Source organism: Atheta coriaria, unplaced genomic scaffold, assembly GCF_025399875.1.
Source record: "Atheta coriaria isolate IRGN ID8LTWV9N9 unplaced genomic scaffold, Caltech_Dcor_3.1 hic_scaffold_7_pilon, whole genome shotgun sequence".
Classification (NCBI taxonomy): Eukaryota; Metazoa; Arthropoda; class Insecta; order Coleoptera; family Staphylinidae; genus Dalotia; species Dalotia coriaria.
This window is the reverse complement of record NW_027045449.1, coordinates 10230149-10256567: the sequence shown is the minus strand read 5'-3', so window position 1 is coordinate 10256567 and position 26419 is coordinate 10230149. Positions and strand designations below refer to the sequence as shown.

At 35.9% G+C, this 26419-nt stretch overlaps 1 protein-coding gene and 1 non-coding gene across 2 annotated transcripts in view; both read left to right on the top strand.

Moving 5' to 3' along the window:
- osp (myosin phosphatase Rho interacting protein outspread) overlaps window positions 1-26419 on the top strand; it is a 62385-nt gene that overhangs the window by 30568 nt on the left and 5398 nt on the right. Inside the window, exons 3-4 of the mRNA XM_065307773.1 lie at window positions 21865-21930; window positions 23052-23571. Of these exons, the coding sequence (XP_065163845.1) occupies window positions 21865-21930; window positions 23052-23571 (586 nt within the window). The remainder of the gene's footprint in view (window positions 1-21864; window positions 21931-23051; window positions 23572-26419) is intronic.
- On the top strand, window positions 3701-3782 carry TRNAS-GCU (transfer RNA serine (anticodon GCU)). The gene has a single exon. It is a non-coding gene; the product is annotated as a tRNA-Ser (tRNA).

Here is a 26419-nt window from a genome sequence, read left to right as displayed (position 1 = left end):
GATCGGTTCGCATGCACGCTGTATTTGTTAAGTATAAATAAGTAAGCATATTATGCAAGAGATTGGGAGTTGGAAAGTTCGGGTCATAGAATGTCATCATCGTCTCGCGAAGAAGGCGAAGCGGTGAAGATGCGCCGCGCAGCGTTTTGACTTTGCAACCTCTTCTCTAATATACTCTCCCGTTTAGTATCTTTTCGTATCGGATCGGCTGTAGTGGATACGAATTTTCATGCATTCGCTTGTTGCCATCATCGCATCATCATCAGCTGTACTTATTTTTCACATGCATTCACATTCATCATGCATTACAAGCGATTCTCAGATCTGCGTTGCTTAAATATCAAATTGTAACAAATTGCTTTCGGAGTCTTAGCGGCTCACAGCTCACACGCGATTCGATGACGACATCGGAGATTATATTATTTTTAATGCTTTTATGTAATCTTATTATCTGTGACATCATATTTTTATTAATTATTAGGTTTAGAAGGTAAAAAATATTATTTTCTTTTAAAAAATTAATTGGGAAGGTTTATTATGCACTTTAACGCCATCTATATACGAAATATCGAACTATAGGTATGAGTAAATCTCTATTTTAACTTTCATCCCTTATTTTTAACCCTTTGAGTTAATTTTTGCGATAAAAAGTAGTCTATTTTATTTTTCAAGGTCTAAACTATCTCTATACCTAAATTTATAGAAATTGGTTCAGTGGTTTTTGTGTCAAAGCGTCACAAACATACAAAAAACTAATATTTTGTATTTACATCATTAGTTTTGATTTGAAATCAATTTTTTTAAATTTCAATTGTAATTTCTGCTTTCCAACTTTCTTTTTCGATATAAAACAATAACAATATCGATAAAAGATGATTGTTTCTCACCACAATTGATGAAAATAAGTATTTCTCGAATGTTTGGATCACACACTCGAATCTTCGACTGCTGGAACGCTTGCGGTAGACTTGTGAGGTAGATGAGGAGTTCAAGGTTGTCGTTTAATTTATTTTTTATTTTTATCTCATTGGTTACACGGAGTTGGACTATCATCATCGCTGGTACCTGACCGAATGCACCTACACATAATTTTTTTCATTCTCGAAATCTAATGGAAACTTTCTTTTACTCGCTTTGATTTTTTTTTATTTGTGGGAATTTTTATTTTCTCGAGGAAAACAACATTTTGACCATTAATTTTCATTAGTGTATTAATTGCTTTCTTCAGCATTCGCTTCAAGGCAAACAAAATGCACACACACACACACAAAGTAGGAAGGAAAAAAATGCGGCGAGAATGAGCTAACATAGGTGTGGCTGGCGCGTTCGCGTTGACTTGAAGTTCACTCAGTTAATTGTAGGCATGCAAAAGACGCGTACGGATTCGTGCGACGTGTAATTGATAGTTACGGCATACCGCTTGTGGTTTTTATTCGTTACGTCTTCTTCCAAAACCACACCAACAACATTGGGAGAAGAGAAAAAAATCACATCACATGCTGGTATTTTTTTCTTCTTCGCCGTGTTTGATTCTAAACGCGGACAGCACCGTTGGTCGTAGTTGAAGATCCACGCATAAAAAAACTTTTCGCGAATCGAATTCGCAACGTATAATTGCGACGAGGCGCCGATACCTCCCAGCGCTGGTGATTTTAATTTCAACCACAACGCGAACCCAAAGTAGGAGGTTCACAAAAAGTCTATTAAATCAGCAAAGTAGATTAATTTATGACTGACTTTTCGAGATCCTAGATTCGAGCGAAGAAAAAAAAAACGAGATGAGGCGCCTGTTATCGCCGGGCGAACTCTGTTGAACTGCGAGCGTTTAATAATGTTAATTCTTAACATGATATTGCGACGTGTAAACCATTAAAGCTATTAGCCGATCAACGTCTATCTATCAATCTTTGTAATTACTTACAAAAATATTCAATGTTTCCATTTTTGGCGAAGCGGAAATAGGTTTTACAGTGGCGCCATCTATCGGATGAACCAGTTTTTAATATCTTTGAATTTTTTATCTGATTTTTATCTCTAGAATTATAATATTTGGTAAAATTGTGAAAAATTGTAAAAATAAGAGAGAAAAATTGATATTTAATCAGTTAAGTTATGTTTTTTTTACAGCAAATTTAATAAGAAACTTTATTTGTACGTAAATATTGACTGTTACAACAATATTTTCAGTCATTTTATCAAGTTATGTAACAAATGGGTTTATTACAGTCATAAAACACTTTTTGTCGAAAATTTTCAACACGAAAAAGGCTAAAATTATTGAAAATGTATGTTTGTTCCTTTTTAACGCCAAAACCATTGAATTAATTTTTATAAATTTTGGTAAATAGATAGATTAGACTTTTAAGAATGGCATAGAATAATTTTTATCCCGAAAATAATTTTTAAAATATTTTTTATTTAATTTTTTTGATAAAATTGATTTTTTCATATGTAACTCAATAGAAAATGCTATTTACCTACAAATAACAATTGTTAAACAAATATTATGAATCATTTTATCAAGTTACATAACAAAAGCATGTTTATGACAGTTATAAAACACTTTTCGTCGAAAATTTCCAACTCGCGCGCGCAAAAAAATCTGCAATCAATAAAACGATGAACGAACACGCTTGTTGTATTATTATTATTATCATTGTGTGTGTGTGTGGTGAACCGGGCGCAACAAGTTGAAAAGAGTTACGTAACAGTCACGACCTGTATCTGTTTGCATCTTTTCGCACATGAACAACGCGAGAGCCGCCGCGCGCGCGTACTCACATATATCGCGCATGAATCGCGACGCGGCGAACACAATACGCGCATTCAATATGCGCCGTGCTTTATGTTACGACGCGTGGTGCACACACCACCACACCGCACCGCACACTTTACTACTATACGTTTATTTAAAGATCCGCGGATATAATCGCGCACCGGCCGCGTGTGTAAGGCTATACGTGAGCATCTTATGCTCTTTGGCGACGCGACGCCAAGCCAAAAACGAAACGGAACGCCGCGCAGAGTATCGCACTCATTGTAATATAGTAAATTCAGCGCGTCGCGTTGTGTGATTTTTTTTCTCTGCTCGTGTCCGATTCAATTCGATTGCGATCGCGACGATTACGTTCGCATGTTTAGTGCTCACGCGTTCTCCTCCGCCATTCAATACTTACTTACGTTCGGCCATTATGCACGTAACAATGTTGCTTGTGGTGTAATGGTGATAGTTACGCTCACAGGAGACAAAAATTTAAAAAAATCAAAATTTTTATTTCATTTAAGAAAATTTATGTTTTTTATGTCTAAAAAAAAATTAATCATCAACTTTGGTTGACGTCTCCTTTGACCTTTTATTTTGAAGCTTCCAAAAACCAAAAAAATATCAAAAATTGCAAATTTTTTACATTTTATAAGAGAATTATTGTTTTTTGACGACAAAAAATCATCAACTTTGGTTGACGTCTCCGCTGGCCTTTAATTTTAAAGATTTCCAAAGGACGATCTTCTAAAGTTTATTGTGTGAATTAAACTTTGATATTTACTTACAAAGTTGCATTTTATACCTGTTTAACTGTTTACAATTCTCTTCTGTTGGTTTTTTTTCATTTTATAAAACAAGATATGAAATATTTACACAATTTTAATTAATTTTTTCTCTTTTATCTCGTTAAACATCTTCTCACCTCCGTTGACAGGTGACGAGGTGGCCGAGTGGTTAAGGCGTTGGACTGCTAATCCAATGGGCTCTGCCCGCGTGGGTTCGAATCCCATCCTCGTCGAACTTTTAATATTTTCGATCCAAATGCAATCCGATCATTTCCGCGTTTCATATTACTTCTCACTGGGCAATGTGATCCATAAATATGCCAAACTTAATCGCCGGTGCATTGTCGCGAGCGCTTTTTATTTTACGGTTTAATCTTTGCCGTCCTCCCGCATCGCAAGCCGCCCACGCACGCATTTTTCACATTTCGCGAGCGCGCGAGCCCATTTTTTGCGCGCGCGTACCTTAATCTGCGATCACGGCGCTGCTATAAAACACCAATTTGTGGCCTCGCCAACAACGGCACAATATAACATCTTCTTTTCGTGCGGAGATTTTTTATGTGTCGTCTTGTGTAGGTACGCGCTTGTTACCGTTATTTGGATTTAAATAAATAAATACTCATCTTTAATTTGCGGGGCCGTATTGTGTCGTATGCCAATTTGTTTTGTCCACAATCACTCGGAGGTTCGAGGTTTATAATAGTCATTAACTTTAATAGATGAAATGCACATTTTTTTCTAACAATTCAACGGTAAAAAACTAAATTTTTATTGATTACATAAATTTTACACTAGATGGCGCTGTTTCGATACTGAGAAACTCGCGCATGCGCAATATATATGTCATAAATCAAAGCGAATCAGTGAAAAAGTAAATAAAAAATAATGAATATTTTAATTTTACTCAAAATAGCGTTGTTTTGAGTTAGAGTAAGTCGCGCATGCGCAACCAATCTAAGCAAAATTATTTCTAACAACTCAATAGTTAAAAATAAATAAAAAAAAAATTAATAAAAATTGAATTTTACACTAAATAACACTGTTTTTGATCCTAAGTAATCGGCGCATGCGCAATGTTCATGTGACAAATCTGCGCGATGATTATCCAGTGACCATCAATGACAATTTGTTAGCGTGTTGTTCGCATAGATTACGCCACGCTGACATTCTATTACATTTATTAGCCGGTGGAAATTAATATGTTGCGATTGTGCATCGCGACCGCCATGCGCGGCGATGCTGCATTTCGATACCTTTCACTCTTGTTTCACGCCGTAATTCATTCGCATTCGCAAATTCAAACAAACACAGCCTACACACGGCGTCACTTTATGCAACGCGCCGCTCGTAACCATTAGCTAATAAAGCACGACGCGATTCACCGATAGGCGAAACACAAGACACGACACGACACAGCGCCGCACCGCGCGCGCGCGGCCCGCTCATGCAGATGATGGTTTTTATTTCGCGAGTGTGCATTTCGCACGCCGAGAGAGTGAATGGTGGTGTGTGTTGTGTGCAGGAGCCGATTGGACTCGTTGCAAAATTACATAAATTCTTATTAATTCACGTTTCGCACATAACTTATTTCGCGCGCGCGAAGGTTTATTGTAAATCGAGGAATGCCATCGCGGAATCTGCGACGTTACGACGACCTATTAACGCTAATGTCAAACAGATAACAATTATTTTATTCTCACATTTTATTTAAAAATGAATTTTTAGTTTTAAAAGAATGAAAATTGCTAATAATGCATCATCTCTATGCAACTATCACCTTTAACCAACTTCCATCCCTTATTTCAGGCCCTTAAAGTCATAATTTTTGATATTTTATTAGTTATTCTTCCATTCGGAATGTAGACGAATTCAAAAAAATATAGATCATTAAAATCTGTCCAGCGATTCTTAATTTATAGATGATGTAACTAACATAACTTTATTTTTTTCGATCTAAAGATTTTAAATCGTATTTTTGGCAAATTTAAAACTAAAAATCCTTTTGCGTGAGGTCGGCGAATAATTATGATTAATATTTGGTCATTAAGCGTAATTTTCGGCGGGCTTTCGTTTTTTCTTCTTTATTCGCCTCATCGTTCAACTGTTCTTAGCGCTTTTTGTGTGTTACATATATTTCATCTTTGGGCGTTGCCTTGCGTGTACGAACGCACACATGCACGTGTCCCGAATTATTATTAAAGCACCGAGTTCATCGTGCACTCCACCGGATAAATGCGGCTTTAAACTTTTAAAAACCCGTGTTTTGTGCGCGTCTACGTTTTTTTTTTGTTTTCTTTTTCTCGCGGGTATGATGATGATTACACGATAAGCAGCCGATGCCCAACGCGCGCATCACTTTATGGCCCACAAAAGGGCAATTTATCAAGCGGATTATTGTTTAATAATGCCCCCCAAAGTTTGGAATTTTCTCAGCTCAGCTCAGCATTCAGAGAAATAAATAACGCAGCAATTAAACCATGGACGAGGAGATGGATTTGGTGCGAAGAGAGACGCATGCTGTAATTGTACTTAATTGGCTCGTTTGTTATCTAAAGCTGGGAGTACTCGTGATTGAATTGGTCGAATGAATTAAATATGTTTTAATACAAACTTGCGCGATGTCGTAAATATTAAACGCCGTTAAATGAAATCAAAGAACGGTCTGATTAAATTCTTATTTAGGAACGCATTAAATTTCAGTTTTATGGCTTTTGTTGAATTGAGGTTTATTGTAACGAGATAGTGATTGTAATAGGACGATAATTGGGAGGTCATTTGAGCCACAATTGCTATATTTGTAACAATCTATAAACAACAAATATGTGCATGCGCAGTTTCAGCTTTTATTCATTATTTTACAGTTTAAACTGTATTTTCAAGATAAAAATTATGCTATGACCTTCTCCAAGGTCAAATCTACTTGTTTACCAAAATTTATAAAAATTTGTTAAGTAGTTTTTGTTTTATAGACGAACAAACATAAATTTTCACAAATTTTCATGTTTTAGAAGTATTGCATGCCTGCAAAAGGTATGCAACCCAACACACATGCTTAAATCTGGATTCTTGTACAGTTAATAAAAAATGTGTTGAAATCCACCTTGCAAATCACGATAAAATCAACTTGTTTTTTGTTTCTAGCAAAAAACTTAATTTACGACTAAAGTTTTCAGCAACTTTTTGCGCCAGGTTAATATTTCTTGTTTTTGAGGTATAAATTTGACTTGCAAATTAGCTTTTTGTGTTTTTTTACATAATCGAACAACTTGAAATATATTATGCGAATGCGAAATCGAGAGCAAAATTCAATTCTATTAAGATATAAATCATTGTCACTTCTAATTAATACCTACAATCATTGAATGCGCAACAAAATTAGACATTTTACCTATTCCACCAGTGTGTTCATTCATGCATTCATCTCACTTTTAGTTGTTTCGTTTCTTGTCACTTCCTTTGCACGCCGCACGCACTTATTTCTCGCAGTGCACTTGTCAACTTGTAATAAGTTTGAGAACATGGGAACTTGCTCGCGCCACACACTCTCGGTGCTCTGAATTTTATGCGCGTTTTCTCTTTCTGGCCTTAATGCGCGCGATCATTGATGTTTTTATGCGTTGCAGGTCGTCAAACATGAATTTACTAAATTTACATTTCACATCACAAGCACAACGCGGCCCCAAACTAGTCACACGTATATTTATAAAGTGATATGCGTCGTTTTTGCGAATTAAGGTTTTTCGAAAAATGAAACAAAATAAAAACTGGAGCAGTTGCAGCGGCGTGAAATACTTGCGTCATTATGTAATTATTCTCTTGCAGACGTCTTTTTAACATGATTGCCTCATATCGGCGTTCACACAAGACATTTTCGAGACGTTGTGACGAAATCGAAAATTAATTTTTGCTTAAAAAGTAAAAATCACTCCAGATTAATATGCCGCGTTTTTTTTTTCTTTCTGTTTTTGCATTCGCTTTGTGAATGAGAGAAAAGGTTAAATTAAATGAGCACTCAGCCAGCTTCTCGCCTGTGTTATTTTATTCGTTTCACCGGCAATCATTTGCAACAAACAATAGACACACGCGGATGCCGACCCTTCTCATACAGTATGCCTTGTTTGCATGACTGTGTAATTTGGTTCGGTTGGTATTCACGCTTGGCTCTCGCGTTTTTCTCGACGCTAATTCACCTAGCATTTGAGGCGGCGGTGCCTACTGTGTGTCGTTTGCGCGCGTTTTGCATTCGCCTTAACTGATAATTTCTTGTTTACTCGCGTTTTTCTGAGCTTTCAGTTCTTCATAGCATAGGAGATTATCTTAGGTAAAGTGGAGTTTATAGGACTTGCAGACGCAAATGTAGAAGCACGTGAAATTAACTTTTAATTTAAAAATTATAAAGTGAGGTTATGTATAATTAGTAAAAATGGTGTTTCAAGGTATTGTTGCATTGTTCTTCATATAATCTTTCCTATAATATAAGATTTTTATCATTTTTATATCATTTTTAACCAAAAAACACCAAAATTGCATTTTTTAAAATAAAATTTTTACTTTAACATCAATTATCTTTATGATAACAAATTTTTCCAAAAACATTCGTACATACAATCGATAGTTTTTAAAAATATCTAATGAATGAAATTTAAATCAACATCCTATCATGTCTGAGTCAAAAGTTATAACAAAAACAAAAATCAAATTTTTCTAAAAACCGCGCACGATGCTTTACTATAGCCACTGACGTCAGTGTTCAGTTGGTTGCCTGTTGTTTTAAATCCCCTTTACCCTCATGTATTCTACAACACACGCAATTTGCATTCGTCGCATATTTCTTCCACAGTTTACAGTTATTTATTACTTTACCCACAAAAAGCGAAATGCAATCCTATCTTGCATCCCATTTAAATTAGTCGTCTACAAACGCTGTAATTCTGTTTACTCAAACACACAGTGTCTCTTGCACTCAACGAGATAAGGTAATAATGTGAGGCAGTACGCCAGCGATATGAAGAAGATAATGTTGTGAACGAACATAATAGAATAATAGCGGTTCACGCGCGCGCACGCTTTGAAAGAATAACATAAGAAATGAATAGTGCCGTCGCGCTGCCGCAGTTAAAGTAGGTTAGTTACTTTTGTCATTTATTTTGTCGTCAGCGGCGCGCACAGGTTGAGATATTCGCATTTTGCTTGTTTAGTGTAAGTAAGTTATTCATTCTTCTTTTCCACTGCTCCTCCAACTCCAAGCCGAGAAAATGTAATGTAATATTACTTATATATGCTGTGTTGTTCTTCACGCTTGCAAAAAAATTAGTGTTAAGTTCACGGCGCGCGGCAGAAAAATGCGCATAGTTTCTCTTCTTGCCTTCTTTAGATGTGACAAATGAGAGTATGCGGAGCAAAAGTGCTGAATAATACTTGTGAGTAATGTAAATGTCGTTTTTAAAATAAAAGTACACGTGTGAAACACTATGACCACTGGAGTAGGACGACTAGGTCAGTGGGATAATTATGTGCTGATAAAAAATCGAGCGGGTTTCATTTTCTGGGTCAGCGAATTCAAAACACACCCTGGACATTATTTTTATTAAATTAAAGTGCAGTGGTGACGTTCAACTTGTTAAAAATAAGAAAAATTAAAGGAAAAATTTTTTTATTTTTTAAAATAAAAATAGAATAAATGCTTATCAGAGCGTTATAACTAATGTCTATTAGCACGTTTGTCATTAATACACTGTAATTGAAGTTACAATTAACCTTATTACGAGTTTTTTTCGCAACATCGTCATTTTTTGTGTCTTGATTCTCTCATCTGTGCATTGTTGATATTTCGTGTCATTCATTAAGAACACAGCTTCAAGGCAACACTTTTTTTTAATTGGCTGCTTAATGCGCGTTGCATTCGATTCGATTTTGTCGATTATTGGAGCTTAAACTTTGCCTTGGCAATTTACCAACATCAAGCCACAATTAATCGTGTTGCAATGTTAACTTTTACGGCAAAACAAAAATTTCAACCTTTTTAAAAACTTTTACATTGTTTTAAAAAGTAGGAACTTCTAAGTGGTAATTATACTTAGGCAAATCGCTGTAATTAATATTGTGTTGATGTATTTTGTGCATTTGCTCTATTCTTGCACGCTGCGTGTCTTATATCATCGTTTTTCCATGCAATTAGCCGTAAATTATTGCTTTATGTAACAATGGTAACACGTATGCAGTCGATTTTATGGAGAAGTTTTAACAATTAACGTAATTACAAATTGCGGCTCTTCGCTTGCGAAAAAAGACCACATACCGCTCAAGGTAAGCGCAGATGATATGTAACGTGAGATGAAAACTTGAAAACGATTTTTGAGCGTCGATCTCCGTCGATAATTGCGTAGCAGCGATCGCAGCGTCTTAATCTACTGACTATTCTCTATAATATAGGCTAGTTAAAACGGAAATCTGAAAGATGAAATTTTAATTTGCAAGAAAAAATTGCCAAGGGATAAACTTTATCTTCGATTTTCGATAATTAATATCTCTTAAATTAAAAGCGATAGCAACCAATGAATTGCTGATTATGAAAGATTGGAAAATTCTCTATCAGATAAAAATATATAATAATTATATTTCCAACAGTAAAAGGTCGAAAAACGCGACTGAAAGTGCTAAAAAGTGACATTTTTCAATTTTTGCCCATTTTATTCAATCGCGAATATTTCGTAAACTAAAAGAGATAATTAAGATCCGATCGCAGCGTCTTAATCTACGGACTATTCTCTATAAGATAGGCTAGTTAAAACGGAAATCTGAGAGATGAAATTTTAATGCTTAAGAAAAAATTGCCAAGGGGGGGTGCTTGATACTTTTTTTCGACGATTTTTAATAATAAATATCTCTTAAACCAAAAGAGATAGCAACCAACGCATTGCTGATTATGAAAGATTGGAAAATTCTCTATCAGATAAAAATATAAAATAAGTATATTTCCTATAGTAAAAGGACGAAAAACGCGACTAAATGTGATAAAAAGTAACATTTTTCAATTTTTCTCCATTTTATTCAATCGCGAATATCTCGTAAACTAAAAGATAAGATAATTAAGATTGCGTCGAAGAATCGGCGAATGGCAAAAACCTTCGTATGATCATCTCATCTCATGAATTTCAAGCAATACGTGAAGAAGCTAATAGATTTAATTATTACATTATCGACTGTACACGCTTTTATGGATTGCTTAATTGGACTTTTTGTTAGGTTGTGTTTCAAGCACGTTTTTGCTTACGTTTTGTTGCATTTGTTTTATTAACAAAAATATGAATAGAATGGCGATTTTTATATTAATCACGCTCGTTGCTAATTGATTTAATACGTGAATTCCGCGTAGTCTCGAAATAAAAGACACGACGCTGGTATTTTACAAGGAATCGTGTTATTGCATGCATGCGTGAAACCGCACTTAGCATTCTATAAATTTAATTTAAATTCCATATAAGTACGGTCGGGTCGGATTCGAAGAATGGCAATATTCAAATGTCGATTGTTGTGCTTATGGATAATGCAATGTGTGCATTTCGGATGGGTTATGTCACTAAACGCTAATTGAAATACTCAATTATCGTCTGATGATGTCAGCTTCTAACGCAATAATACAACATCAAAATATTTTCGAAAAAAAAGTTTTTTCTCGTTTTACGCTTATTTAACGTTAGAAAAATAAAATAAAAAATGTTTATTGATGAATTAATTTAAAATATTTAATATTTTAAAAGAAAATTTATTAAAAATTTATTTTTTTACCAAAACACCATTTTTTTATAATTTTGATGAATAAATAGTAATAATTGAAAAAATAACAATGTTTTTGTAAATATGTGACATTTTTATTGTCTCTCGTTTATTTACAATCGATATATTTGCTTATCTTTATTGTAAAATAAATTTATTGCGTGGAATGCGTGTCTAACAAGGCAAAATGCGATTAAACGCACGATAAAATTAGTCGAAGTTGATCGCGTTCCGGATAATTCAAATATTCCTCGTCGCTCCACTCTTAGTTTCGGATTGTTTCTCGCTAATAAAGTTTAAATTACGATCGACTGAAAACGACGTAATCTCGCGATTACATCACAATCGCAAACAACAATGATTTACAAATCGCGCCAACAATAACACGCATAAATAAAGGCATTTTGTCTATTCGAGACGCAAGAAACGAGATCGAAAACGAAAACCGAAAATTTAACACGCCGCATTCTCACACGATGCTATTATAATATAAATGTTCAAATGTTCATGCTTATTTTGCATATTGCCCGAACCACGGAGTTTATTAGTCTCGATGGTTACAGGTTGTAGCTTTTTTGTGTGTTGTGTGTGTGTGTTATGGATGTTTATGGACGTGCGCTATTAGCGATTAGTTATTGTTATGCTAATGCTTTGCAGCCTTAAAAACGTTAAAAAATTATTTGTCTGATGTGTGTTTGACCTTGCGACGCACACACGGTGTATGAAATCGATTACCTGCGACGCGTCTGTTTGTCTATCAATGTTATTTTAGTTGAAATCTGCAGTGGAGAACAAAAACATTGGTATTTATAATAATTTATTGTTTAGGTTGTAAAATATATTTGGACATTATCATAATAACGGTGGATTTATGATATTTTGGTCATTTTTGTAAAAATTTTGGAAAAAAATTACATAAAACAAATAAATTTCTTTTATTAAACTTTTGTGGTGTTTTAAGCCTGAAAAAATCAATTTTAATAATTTAATAATAAGTTTTTAGTGTAAAAATCAGTCAAATATCACTAAATTAATTCTTTTAGTATTTTTAACAATTTTCGATGAAAAATTGCAAAACACAAATATATTTTCGTTTAATATTGAATGCCTTGGTAGATTAATGATTATATTTGGTCATTTTACTCAGGATTTTTAGTTTTTTTGTGATTTCAAGGCTGAAATATGAATGCCTTGGTTGATTTATGATTATTTTTGCTCACCATCACCAAAAATTTACTTTTTAGACTATTTTAAGGCAGAAAAATGAATTTTTCTGCATTTTTAGAGAAAAATAACGTATATTTACATTTACTTCAAAAATCTTTGATGATAAAATGTCTATTTTTACTAATTTTCTCAGAAAATCTCCCTATTTTTATTCTTCACTCAAATTTAATTCTATTTTCTAAAGATTTTTACTTCAAAACTCTCAAGAATTGAACTTCTCAATAGTGTTTTGCTTACCATAAGGCACCTGTAATTAAAATAACGCTACACGTTATTATTCTGTTCGCTATAGTGAATATATTCACCAATGTACCGACCGTACTAAATAATAACAGAAAATTTCAAAAACCCACACTGGAGATGCTCTCCGCGTCAAATACGCTCCTTGCCTAAAAATTATGCAAGAAAATAAGCTTCTAATAAATCCGTTGCATTAATTACACGTTTGCGCGCCCGGGTCGTCAACATCGTGTGCTGTACTCGTATTCACTTGATTTGTGCGCGCTGTTTTTTTTTCCTGTCTTCTTCTCTGCTTTCTTCATTCACACACAATCGCGCATCCAGCTTGCAATCATGGTCGCCGTTTTCCATTCGAGTTTTGGCGCTGTGCATGTGCAATATTACACTATTAACGAGTGTAACCGTTCCTATGGACGTATAAGTGCAATACAAGTTGTAACAATCCATAGCTGTAACTATTACTGTAATTGCAGTTGCAATCTCAATGTGTGTAGATGAAGATGACCTGACACATCACATCACATCACATTAAGTCGTAGAATCGAAAATTCTCACCTTTGAACTTTTTAAATGAGTAAAATAAACAAATATTTATTAAGCGATCATAAAAACGTGGAATGTGGTTTACTGTTATGAGCAATATTGAAGAATTTTAAATTAATTCCTGATAGAGCGCGCGTGATACGGAATTGTAAGTAGGCACCTAATTCATTCATTGATTAATGATTGAGTTTATTTGTTTCGTGCGGAGTTGAGTCGCTTGACTTATTGTCATGGACGTCTACGAATCGAATTGAAATGTCTTACTTTCTCATTGAGGTCCTACGCACAAAAAAATATCATCAATCAATCAATTTCTGTTCAGTGGGATCTATCGTTGTGCCAATCAAGGGAAATGCTCACTTTCGATATTGGATGGATTACAATTGTAAATAGGATAATTAATGTGGCAAATGACACGAATTTCTGAATTACCTTGCATTCGAATATTTTTGTCGAGAGTGAAATTCTTGGCGTCCTTTCAAAGTCGTATTGTTGGCTATTGACATTTTATAATTAATCAATTATTGCCTAGTTTACTGACAATGACACTGACACTTCCTGCAAGGCCCACACTGGGTGAATATTGGTTACAAAACCCACGTGTTTGAAGTTTTTTTAATTGGTAAATGTCATAAATTATTTTCATCTAGGTATACGATTATAGGGGAGAGTAGCCATATTTGGACCATTTTTATATTTTTTGATTTATAGAGCCACATATAAACTGTCAATAAAAATTAAGTAGCGGAAAAGTAACTCACAAGGCTTACCAACAAAATGATATTTTTGATTTAAGTAAAAATTATATTTACACCCCTCAAATTTCAATTTAAAAAAATTGTGTTTTTGGTCCAACTTAAGAAACCGGTTTCCTAAATTGGACCGCGCGGTTTCCTAAATTGGACCATGCTTTTTTAACGGCAATTGACACAATAGTAAATTTTAGTTTTAGCACTAACACAAGCACATTTTGTATAAACCAAAGTGCGGCATTTCATACAGTGGATCATTTCGAAGATTTGTGCTCGTCCACAAGCTTTTCTAGGAGGTCGAAAAAATGATATACGTTTTCCCTGTAAAACTCCGGTGTCTGTCTTCGGTCCAACTTGGGCAACTTGAAGAATTTATATATAATGATCAACAACAATCTTAATATAACATAACCTCTCAAAATTAATACTATAAATTATAGATAAATAAAGAAGCTTTCTGATGATAAAATAATAATCGGTAAAACTAACGTTTTAACGGCTTGACAGCTCTTGCACTTACGTCGTTATAATAGATTTGATAATCAATGATTCACGAAGTTGTTGTCACGACGAAAGCACGCGGCAAGTTTTAACCCAAATAGTTGCATTAATTGTTTATAAATACGAGTAAAACAAGGGACCAGTCAATTTTTGCATAAACTTCAACAGTCCGCGGATATCGTGGTGGTCCAACTTAGGCGCTGGTCCAAATTATGCTACCTTCCCCTATTTAACGTTTTTTCATTTTTGCAATAAAAATTATCGGACAATTAAAAAATCTTGACTATTGTTTGATTTTTTTTAATAAAATTGAGTTTATTATGAAGTGTTTTTGAAAATTAAAGGAAAAACAAAAATTTTGGAGCAAATTATCATTAATTTTGGTAATAATCCACTGAAGCCAGCGCTTTTTATTCAAATTTACCTAATTTTCATTTCTGTAGTTAGATTTTCGGCCGTTTTCTTCTTTTTTGTACTTCGAAACTATGCCGATAATGAAGGGAACTACTTTTTTTTGAATTTTTCAGTTTTTGCGTAAAAAACTGCCTGTAATTCACTAAAAATTGAAAAAAATTACTAAATTATTGATGAGAGATTTCGAAGTTTGTCAGGACAACAATTTTTACAACAAAATAAAATAAAATTCACCTTGAATATTTCCTGAAGTGCGCGCATGCGCAGTAAATTTATTAATTCCGAATGCGAACGTTGTTCAGTTATATTCTTCATTCTCATTAAAAAAATATAGTTTCTATCCGTGTGCGCATTGTGCGCTCCGCTCCACGTGCGCGCCGTGCCATTGGGGTTTAACAATAAATAACAAACGACAATAGAAATAAATTCATCATTTGAATGACAAAGCAACGTCCTGTTGCCAGGTAACAACAACGCGCGCTGGATTAGCATATGAAGCTGTTATAATATCGACGAAATTACAGTCATCTGCAGCGCGCCGGCATTTCGCAAAGCGCGGCCGCACAACGACCTCGCGGCTAACAAACCCAGCGCCGCACAATAACTGATTACGTATTTATAAGATAAGGACAATTGGAGCGGACGAGCGGGATTGTCAACTCTTCGCGCCGCGCGAATGCAAACTTATGCTTTATACATATCCGATGTCGTATATATAGTATAGTATAGATTACTATAGATATTCGCGAGCGCGCGCGTACTTAAGTCGTTTTAAGTTGTGCCGACGCTTGTATTGTGCATTATTGCGTCGCAATCCCGATCGATTGTACGCGCACTTGGCGCCCGAAGTGCACGTTTTGAATCACGTTCGGCGTGCGTTGTGTGCGTTCATTGATATTTGCGTTTTCCATTCATTGTGCTCTCATTGATCACATTACATCTATTTGTGTTTATTATCAATCAGGACAGAATTATTCAAAAGTATTTTTAGTAGTTTTTGCGAATAATAACTACTAAACATAGAAAACATGTTAGATTTAGAGGTTATGTTGTCGATCAGTTGGGTTAAGTTGTTTTAGGAGGTGGTAGATGTCGCTGTGTGATTTTTTTATAGCAGAGTTCAACCCCTCATTGTGGAAAACTGTTTTCTACGTCACATCAGGATACAGAAACCTGTAATTTTTCAGCGGGAAATATAAAAAAGTTAATTTAATTTCTTTGTTTTTCTTGATTCGTGATTGAATCTAAATAATGTTGATGGTACAAACATAATCGTTTCAGTAATTTCTTCTCTCGCGACACAAAAGGGGCACGCCGCAAGCGCACACCTCGCCCGACGACAACAAACGACATAATGCAAGGAATAATGCGCGTAGTAATAATCTAGAGTGTAATATAATAGGATAATGGCGAAAAAGGCACGTGGGATGGCGGTGGCTGTAGATGGGTGCGGCGCATGCGCGCATACACGTGCGAGACGCCATTTTCGCCAGCAACGATTTTCTGCTCTTACTTTGTAGAAATAGAAATATTTTTACTGCTCTGTTGTTCATTCCATCACTCGTAGGCCGTGTACCAGCTTTTCATGGGCATGTCGTTCGTATTATGACGATTGCATCTCGATATTCAATTCGAATTTGTTGCACTTGCGACGAGATGGCGGCTGCGCGTGTGCGTATTAATATCCAAGCAGAAAGAGATCCGATAGCGGCGATAGATGACTGAATGGTTTTCTCTCGGCCCGACCTTCATTGCCACCCATAAATAATACAAATATTTATTACGAATTAATGTATTCGTGTATCGAATGGGATTCAATCAATATTCTAGCGATCGCCGGCTGATATGACAAAGAGGCATCATCGGAAAGTGTTTCGCTCGGCTGTTATTCGCTTGTTTTGTTTTACATTCCAACAAAAGGTTGGGCCATCATACAATTATTTTCATCTGCTTTATACGGAGTTATTTACGACGCCAGATTTTCTTTCATGGATTTTGATTAACTGCAAGTATAGAAAATGTCGACTAAATTCTGAATGGTATCACCGCAAATGAATTACCGTCTTTGAAATATTTCACTCAGATATTTCCTCCCTTCTGCCATGCCCACGACGTTGGATATTCACGTTTTGGTTGTTTTTGTTGCGTCGCTGCGTTGTCCATTAATTTTAATTAAAACAACCTGCTGCTGTGGCATTCGCGATACATAACTTACATACGTAACATTAATTAATAAATCAGGCATGTTTTAATTTATTGTATTTCGTGTTGTATTTCGTTTTTTTTTTGTGCTGGTGCTGCTGGTGTAACACGGTTAATTTATGCGCGAATGTGGTGGTTACCAAAAGTGTATTCTAGTGTATTTATAGGCACAGGTCTAAGTCGGCGCCGTGCCGATATTTCATATTTTTAATGCATAAAATCATAATTCATACTTCATCGCGAATGTTCACGCGAAACACGACATTCGCGGGTAATTAACAAGCGCCAATTGGAATTCTTTGATGTTCTGCTGTGGTTATTAATATTAACGCAGTCATTCGCGAAATTTTAAATGGATTGCGATGATTTATCTTTTCGCAGAAAATTGGATTCAGGATTAACTAAATATTTGAATAAAAATATGTTTTAATTATCGTTCTTCTAAGATTTAGGTATTTCTTTATTTTTTAACTCGATTTTTAGACTTTTTTATGTTTAATTTTTAGTTTTTCTTAATTTTTCATTATTTTTTTTAATTTTAATGCAAAATGAGATTTTAACTTCGAAATTTCAAATATTTATGCATAATGCAAAACGGTGATATAAATTTATTATTAAAAATTATTTTTTTGAATTTTTATGCAAATATTTATGAGATCACTCAATATTCTCTAAGCTGGCCACACATAACCTCATTAAACCTAACCTAACTTAATAAAAAATACAATTTTTCAGTAAATTTTCAAAATAAAATTCTAGTTTTGACAAAAAAAGGAAAATTTAAAATTTTTTGTATAATTTCTTTAGAATTTTTGTTTTTAAGTAAATTTTTAACAACATTTTATTAAAATTTTGATTATTTATGCATAATTTACACCTGATACCAATTTTTTCTCTTTCTTTATGATATCACAAATAATTTTTGCTTCTTTCACCTCGCGTATCTCCATCCGCATTAACACCGTTTTGTTGTTAGCTGCAACATTGTCGCCGCGCGGAACCAGAACAGAAAAACGATTAGATATGTCCACTGCATGCAGTAATGCGATGCGGTATCTTGCCTCTCGCGCTGTATTTGCATGTCGCGATTAGACTCGCTTCTCTTGCGCTCCGAGATGCTGTCCGAACAGTTCGATGTCGATGGCGATCGATCGATCGCTCTCTGCGCGCTCGCGCTATTGGGTTACTAGAAATCTAGAACTGGAACGCAGCCGGCCACGAGAGCCGCACATCTCTTTCGCTGGTGATTTTATTGCTTTTTACACCTATTAACTGATACGAACAAAAAATCGGACGTACACGCGAGAGCGCATTCGCTGTCTATTTATTTACGAGCGGATGGCGAAAATGCGCAAAGCGGCGAGGAAGTTGGCGATTTCGAACGTGTAACAGGCAAATGGGCACAGGCACAAAAACGAGGAAACGTAATAACTACCTCGAAACTGTGTGCAATGGTATGCACGAAAGAAATAGTTAACTTACACGTCAATTTGCTACTTTTTCATTGCTTTTTGCTAACTTTCCATGAAGGTTTTCCTGTTTTCTTGTGCGTTAGACCTGAATAATGGTTATTTACGGATCATGACATTGAAATTGCATTTTTTATTACTTTTCTGAAGATAACTTAAGATTAAACTTAATATTTGCTTCTAAAATGATCTAAAAAGAAAGGCGAAGATAAAATCGTATTTATCTGTACATAATTACATTTTTTACATCAATACTTTAATAGCGAGAGAGAAAATACTGATTTTCTGCCAATATTTATTTTTATTTTTTACGCACATTGCAGTAATTGATTGTTTGTTGATATTTACACATTTGTATGTGTTCCAGACATGTTGTATAATGAAAAACACGTGTTTCGAAAGTAAATTTCAATTTTCACACTGGCGCGCCTCTTGTGCGCGCACTGACACACAATGTTGTGCCGCTGCGTCGTAAAAAGTCGCATTGAATGTGCGCCGCACGTAAATCATTTTCATTTCAGCGCGAAAACAAACGCTGGACGTGCCAAAAATTTCGCATTCCGCCAGCATGTACCATATACTCGTAGTTAGCAATAGTGGCGTGGCATTAGCGCGCAAATCGCTTTTCTTTTCAGGGCGCACAACGCGTTCCCTTTTTGAATACGCTCCAAAAGTGCATTCGTAAATAAACATTGCGAAACGTTGTTGTTTGTAAATGAGACGTTTGCAAATTCGCCAGCTAATGACTCTGCCTCGGCGTTTTAAGCGCGCGCGCGCCACGCACGATAATAAATATGACAAAAAATTGACGGCGGTTAAAAATACACGCCTACGCGAAAAATTGCAGAAATTGTACGGCAATATAACGAGGCGTTAAATGTTATCATGGAAGAGTATTTAGCCTTTTGTTGAAATCATTAATTAAATTTTTAAATGTTTTTTTTGCATTTTTGCATATTTTAGACATTAATCTATAGAAAAATTTGTTTCAAGTCGCAAAAGGAACAAAAAACGTTTTTATTTATTGATTTTGACCAAAAAATATCAATTTATTACCTAAACTATGAAGTAAAAGGGAAAAAAACCATATTTTTCTCATCTTTTCCACACTGAAGACACATAACCTCATAAAACCTAACCTAACTTTTAAAAAAACTTATTATTTGCCTAAATTTACCTATAAACTTGACTTATTTTTTGCAAAAAATGTTTCTGAAACACCTGGTAGTAAGTAAATTAATTTATGTCACAAAACAAACAAAAAAAGTTTTACTTTTTTGAAAACAATGAAATACCAGTAAAAATCAATTTTTTTCAATTTTCACGATTATTCTCTACACTAACGACACATAACCTCACAAAACCTAACCTAACTTAACCAAAAACTTACTTTTTTCATGGATTTACACCCAAATTTGTCATTTTCTGTACACAAAATGTTTCTGTAACACTTTGTAGTAAGAATTGCATCGAATTACAAAGGTAGCTGAAAGTGCTCACTTTCGAGCCGCGCAAGTATAGAGTGAGTAGTAGAAATATGCATTTTCGTTTTTTTCATCATGCTCGTAAATATTCAGCGCGTGGGTTACATCCATACCGATCGACTTGTTTGTGTATGGGCAGCATGCGCTGGCTCACTCTTCAGCACACTGATTCGTTCCTCAGACGTCGCTTTAGGTATACGCACCGTGGGCGTATATATTTTCCGCGTATTTTTTCCGCTTTGCAGTTGCAACTTGCAAACACAACCGCAGCGGTTTGTTGTTGTTGTTGCTGCTTTACCAATGCACAACAACATCGCTGGACTCTTGGAAAACTCCGTGCGCGTGCGCGCAGACTCATTAATAATCACAATTAACAATAACTGTTTAGCAATCGGTTAATACGCGCCGTGTCGTGCTTCATTGTCGTCGCAATCGCAATTACAAATTGCTGATGTTGATGTCAGTATCGAAGGAAGTCGATGGCAACAATCGCGTTATGCAGATTTAATGAAACGTGCATGAATTGAGCTGATCGTGTAATTATTGCGCTGACGCAAGCGCGAGAGGCAATTTGTGAAGAATCGGCGAACAATGTGTGCGCAATGATTTCTTACTAGAGGATTACTATGATAATGTCATAACTAACTTTCATAATAATAATCTATTACCTATAAGCTATTATAGGGTATTTTTTAATACATTAAAAGTCATAAAAGGTAAAATACCGAATTAATTTTTCAAGAAAAAAATTATATTTACAAATATTTACAACATATTTGTTGATATTCTAATTTTATTTTTGATATTTTGTCTAAAATATCATTTTACTTCAAAATTTTAGTTGTTTTGGAGTTTTTTTTTCGTTTTAGACTTTAATATGTTTACAATTTGATGTTTTTTTTTCTGTTTCACTGCCTTTTACTGCAGGGTTTCCTGTTTTCTTGTGTGTTAGACCTGAATAATAGTTATTTACAGATCTAAAGATTGTAATTGCATTTTTTATTACTTTTCTTAATATAACTTAAGATTAATCTTAATATTTTCTTCTAAAATGCTTAAAAAATAAAACTAAAACTGACATTTTAGAAATTAATCAAATTGAAAGCGATAAAAACTTTTTTTGTGTAATTTTCCGGTCAAATAAAATATTTTTGCTATTTTTGCTCAAAAATACTTAATACCTTTGAAATTGTGTTCTGTTAATTACAATATTTATTTTCTTTGCTTTTTTTGTGAAAAAAATATTAATTTTTCGCAATTTACCAAAGCTTTCTAACATTTTCTTTCAAAAAACATTTATTTTGCAACCATAAAAGTATTTTATTGATATCTTTGCGTCTTTCTGCAAAAAACAATTTTTTTGATTAATATCGTGATTTTTATAAAAATACACATGAAATTTGTATTCCGTGTCCCATGAATATCTCCTAAGCCCGATATTTGTGTGACAGGATGAGACTGGAATTAATAGAAAACCATATGTCAGAATACCTCTTCATTTATTCGCTTATTATGCCAGAGGAGTCAACCACTCCGCGGCTTATGCCGTATATGTTCACGCATGTTTTATTGATGAAGTAATTTCGCAATTTTTCCTGCATCCACACGACGTATTGCGCACTGCGCACTTGCATGCATCATGCACGTATTTACATTGCGTCTTATTCTTATGCGTCTTACGTTTTTTTTTCTATTTTCTGCTTGCAGCGATGGCAGAGGCGCTGGTTCGTGCTGTACGACGACGGGGAGCTCAATTATTCCGTCGACGAACACGTAAGTATCGTTGACACATTAAATTAAACGTTTGCCATTTGTTACTATTTGCAAATACACTATACACACACAGAGAGAATAAAAGAAAAAAGAAAAGAAAAATTTTCTCGATCGTAATTAGTTCTCACGATTGCGTGAAATTTTTACGCGCGTCTAATTAATGCCCCTGGACGACTTCCAGCTGAGCGTAAATCTCTTCCTCAAGTCGAAATCCAACCAATTTGTATTTGTTTATGTTAATTAAACGTACATGCGATCAAACATCTTTATAAATATTATCAGAGTGGCTCGAATTAGAATTAGCAGCGCGCGGCGGTCGGGCGTGGAGTGGAATTATGATGAAGGAAGTGAAACACGCCGAATGCGTTTTGTCGGACGCTATAAATAATTTAAGTGCCACGACATCGCCGCAGCGCGGCAAACTGCAACCATAATATTTCTTCGTTAGTCGGTGTGCGCCGCACCACATGCGATGTGCACACTCGCATGTTTTCCTTTTAGCTCTTTGCTGACCGGCTTCGAACGGACATCGAGGCGGCTCTATTTAGAGACGAGCGCGCTTTCCACGCTCGAAACAAATTTATAAAATTATATTCGCGAGTGTGCACAGCACACATTAGACGTTACTGTTAACTTAATTTGTTGCCGATCGAAAACAAACTAATTACGCTCTGTGTACACATGAGCGTAAAATACAAATCGCTAATAGCAGAGTGTGGAGCATGAAATAAATGACCACGAGTTGCTATTATGCCAATATCTACCGGTTGAGTATTAGTATCGGTTTTAATGAAGAAATTGTTGCGCGGTTTTTTTTTTCTTTTGCGAGATTTGCATTTTGAAAGTCAGTCGAAATTATGCTTTCTCTGTATAGATAAAATCATTAATTCTTGAGTCACAGCTCATAAAACGCAATCATCATTATTGCATGATTAGAACCCTGCGCCGGCGCAGTAACGCTGCGCGCGTAAAACTCGACCGCGCGCCGGTGTCAACAACCCTAAGCTTTCCACGCACACACTGGGCGTACGCCAATATATCCATGTCTGACTACTGCCAACATGACTTACCTTAAGTCTACTTAACTATTTTTCACTTTTTTAATTTTTTTGTTTTTACAGCCTGATACAGTCCCTCAGGGTTCTGTTGACATGTCACAAGTATTAGAAGTGACTGGAGCTGAACAAGTCACCGGACATCCCCATTCGTTGGCACTGACTGGTCCCGATAGGGTGACTTTCGTGAAAGCTGCGAGTAGGGAAGATGCGCGTTGGTGGGCTGAGCTTTTGGCGGTGTTTCCAAGGCGGCATAAACGCAACGCGACTTTTCCCGGCGGGCGAGCATCACCCTCGCTGCCGCAATTGGGGAGAAGTGCGTCGCCGCAGCCACCACGACCGCGCCATCTCAGTTGCACAGGGCCTAGCCCTCGGGCGAATTTCACAACTCCGCCTGTACAAGAGGAACGCGAACGGGAGTCCCCAGCGAAGGACGATACGATCAATACGAATTCGAGCTCGACGCTGAAGCAATACGACAGTATAAATAATCTGAACGCGATTGGTGGGGCTTCTACCCTTTCGGGGGCGAATCGGAACAGTTTGGTTACTGTCCCTCTTCCAATTGAACAACCAACAAGAAGCGGTAAGTAAAAAAATAAATTTTTTTATTTTTAAAGAAATTTTTGCAAAATTTTTGGGTTATTTTTAAAATATCAAGATTTATGCCCGGCGCCTCCACCATTTAAATGATAAAATCAATAAATAATTAATTCTAGGTTATTTTTATCATAAAACTGATTAAATTTAGCAAGTTTTATTCGAGTAACGCGGATATTTCGAGTAATGAAAGTGTTTCATTCCATTTCGTTTCCTGCATTATTCAATACGTTGCGCTGCGAGGTAAAATGGAAACCGATCGAAACACACCTATCCGAAACGTGTTTCGACTAGCACAATTTCTCATTTCTTATTTCTCATTACGCGTATGGGTCACGCATGCATGTTGGTCTTCCATGGTGGCCACTTAGCTATGCGCGGCGCCGAATTATAACAATTTAAAAATCGAAAGTTCGATTTTATGGCCGTGCGCTATCGAAAAAAACCGCTCGCCGATACCCATAATGAACCCGAAGCGAAAAAGGTAGAATTATCGCTGTTTGTCTTCGGCCGGATAAGGAACAACATGTAAAACTACTTCTTTCACATCGCATGAATGGCAGCAGCGGCGGCGCAGTCTCGAAAATCATATTGCTCACGAATCGCATTAAAAGATAAACTACATTAAACTCGTTCCACGGCTGCAATTTTCGTTTTCTCGTTCTTCAATCATTCAATCCCACAATTCTCTCCGCGATTCGCATCGTCGTCGTCGTTGATGTTAACGTTAATGCGGTGGATCTCTCGGTGATTGTTTCTTTTTTTTTTTGTCTTGGCATGGTTGAGGTTGATTCTTGTTATTTTCCACTTACCGCCGGTATATTTATTCGTATGTATGATTCTTGAAAATTAGCCGCCTTATTATCATGAGCGTGCGTTGCTGCGTGAGTTATTTGCCATTTTCGATACTTTTTACTTTTGCATCGTGTCAAGCGGAGCAGCAGCTCATTACAGGGCGTTTTTCTCTAGCCAAATCAAGTCATTCGTGTGAAATTACCCTGCAGGAAAACAAAAGTATTTTCTTGCTTTCTGAGTATAATTTTTTTGTCGATAAAAATAAATAATTCAAGCCAATTGAGGGAAAAAGTAAAAAATCTGTAAAAAAAAAACGTTAAAATTTAAAGGTTTTATTCTTTATTTGTTGCTAATAAATTTATTTCACCATTTTTACTAAGTTATTAAGTTATTTATGAAAAATTGTGTATTTTTTGCTTTAAAACACGATTTTAACCTAAAAATCGATTTTTTTAGATACAAAAATGAAATTTTCAGTTAAAAGTTTAGTTTTGTGACGTGATAAATGAATTATATTGTGTTTTAGAAGTGTTTAATTGCTTATATACGCAAATTTAAGCATAAAAATCGTTGTTTTGCTTCAAAAACGTGAAATTCGATGTTTGACATTATAATTCAGTTTTTTTTTCGAAACTACAGCGCCCTCTATTATTTTTCTATCCAAATCAAGTAATTTGTGTGAAGTTACCACAATATTTTCCTAACTTTTCAAGTATTTTTTGATATAAATAAATAAATAATTCAAGCCAGTCGAGGGAAAAACTTGAGCCCCATCGCATCGTGCATATCTTCAAACGCACATCACTCGACTCACATCACATCACATCAAGGACACACGAGACATGCACTATATTCATGTCCATCGGATGATCCCTGCGTCTGCGCCGGCGATGAGATCGACTCGCGTCGCATTGTAATCGCAGCCGCGCGGCTCTCGTGTCTTCGCCGGCGCAGGTATCGGTGGCTGGAGGGTTTTTCGACGGCACGATGAGATGAGACGCGCGAGATGAGCCGGCGAGGTGGACGAGATGCACGCGTAACGTGCAATCATCAACGTAATCGGTCTTCTCGCTGATTTGCATCGTGCCAAGAAATGATCATGCAGGAGAAACAAAAGGCGCACGAGACGCGTACGTCGTATGCATGCACGTACGCCGCGCGGCGTGCGGCGCAAAACAAAAACCAGCGCGCTCGCCCTGCGCGAAAGCAAACAAAAAGTCCGCGACGACGAGAGCCAGAAGAGACCAGGATTAATGTTCGCCGGGGATTCGTTTCGAGTGCATCGGGTAATTTTTCAATTCATTATATTGATGTGCGCAAACAATTTCACGTTACTTCGTGTTATAATCTTCATCAATTCCACGCGCAAACGCAAACAAAAATCATCAAAAATTTTATTATTTTTTGCGTCAATTGGAAACCACAGCAAACTAATCCAATTACAAGTATAATATTGTGAAAAAATAGAATCCCGTTCGTATGCAACTTGCATGGCTTCGAAACAATCGATGCGCAGCGCACAATTCGCATGCATATGCATATTCATGGCAGAAAAACGCGCGGCGCGAATAAAATGAATTATTATGAAAATGCATGAAACGAGTGCATCGCATGCGCCTGCACTATCTTTTTTCCAGCGCGCTTGGTAAGAAAAAACGAAATAAAAAAGTGCACGCGCACAATGCGAACGAGACTCTAACAATCACACGTTATTAATGCATAAAATGATGATGATGATGAGAAAATCTTAACGAAACAAGAGCGCACGCTGCGAGAACAACACACCCGTACATGTGATATTCGAGATGATTTTGTCTTTTTCTCATACAGGCTGTTGCGGAAAGAGCAAAATCCAGCGCGGAAAATTGCCGTGGGATTTTTAACAATTTCACATCTCCCATTACACTGGCAGTAATAAAAAATAAAGCAGCGAGATCCTAAACTCTCGTGGTCGTGGCAATCGAGTGTATAATCTTGATAATTGCGTGCAATAAAAGATTCAATTTGTCCGCGCTGCGCCGTGCGCGCAGGCACACACC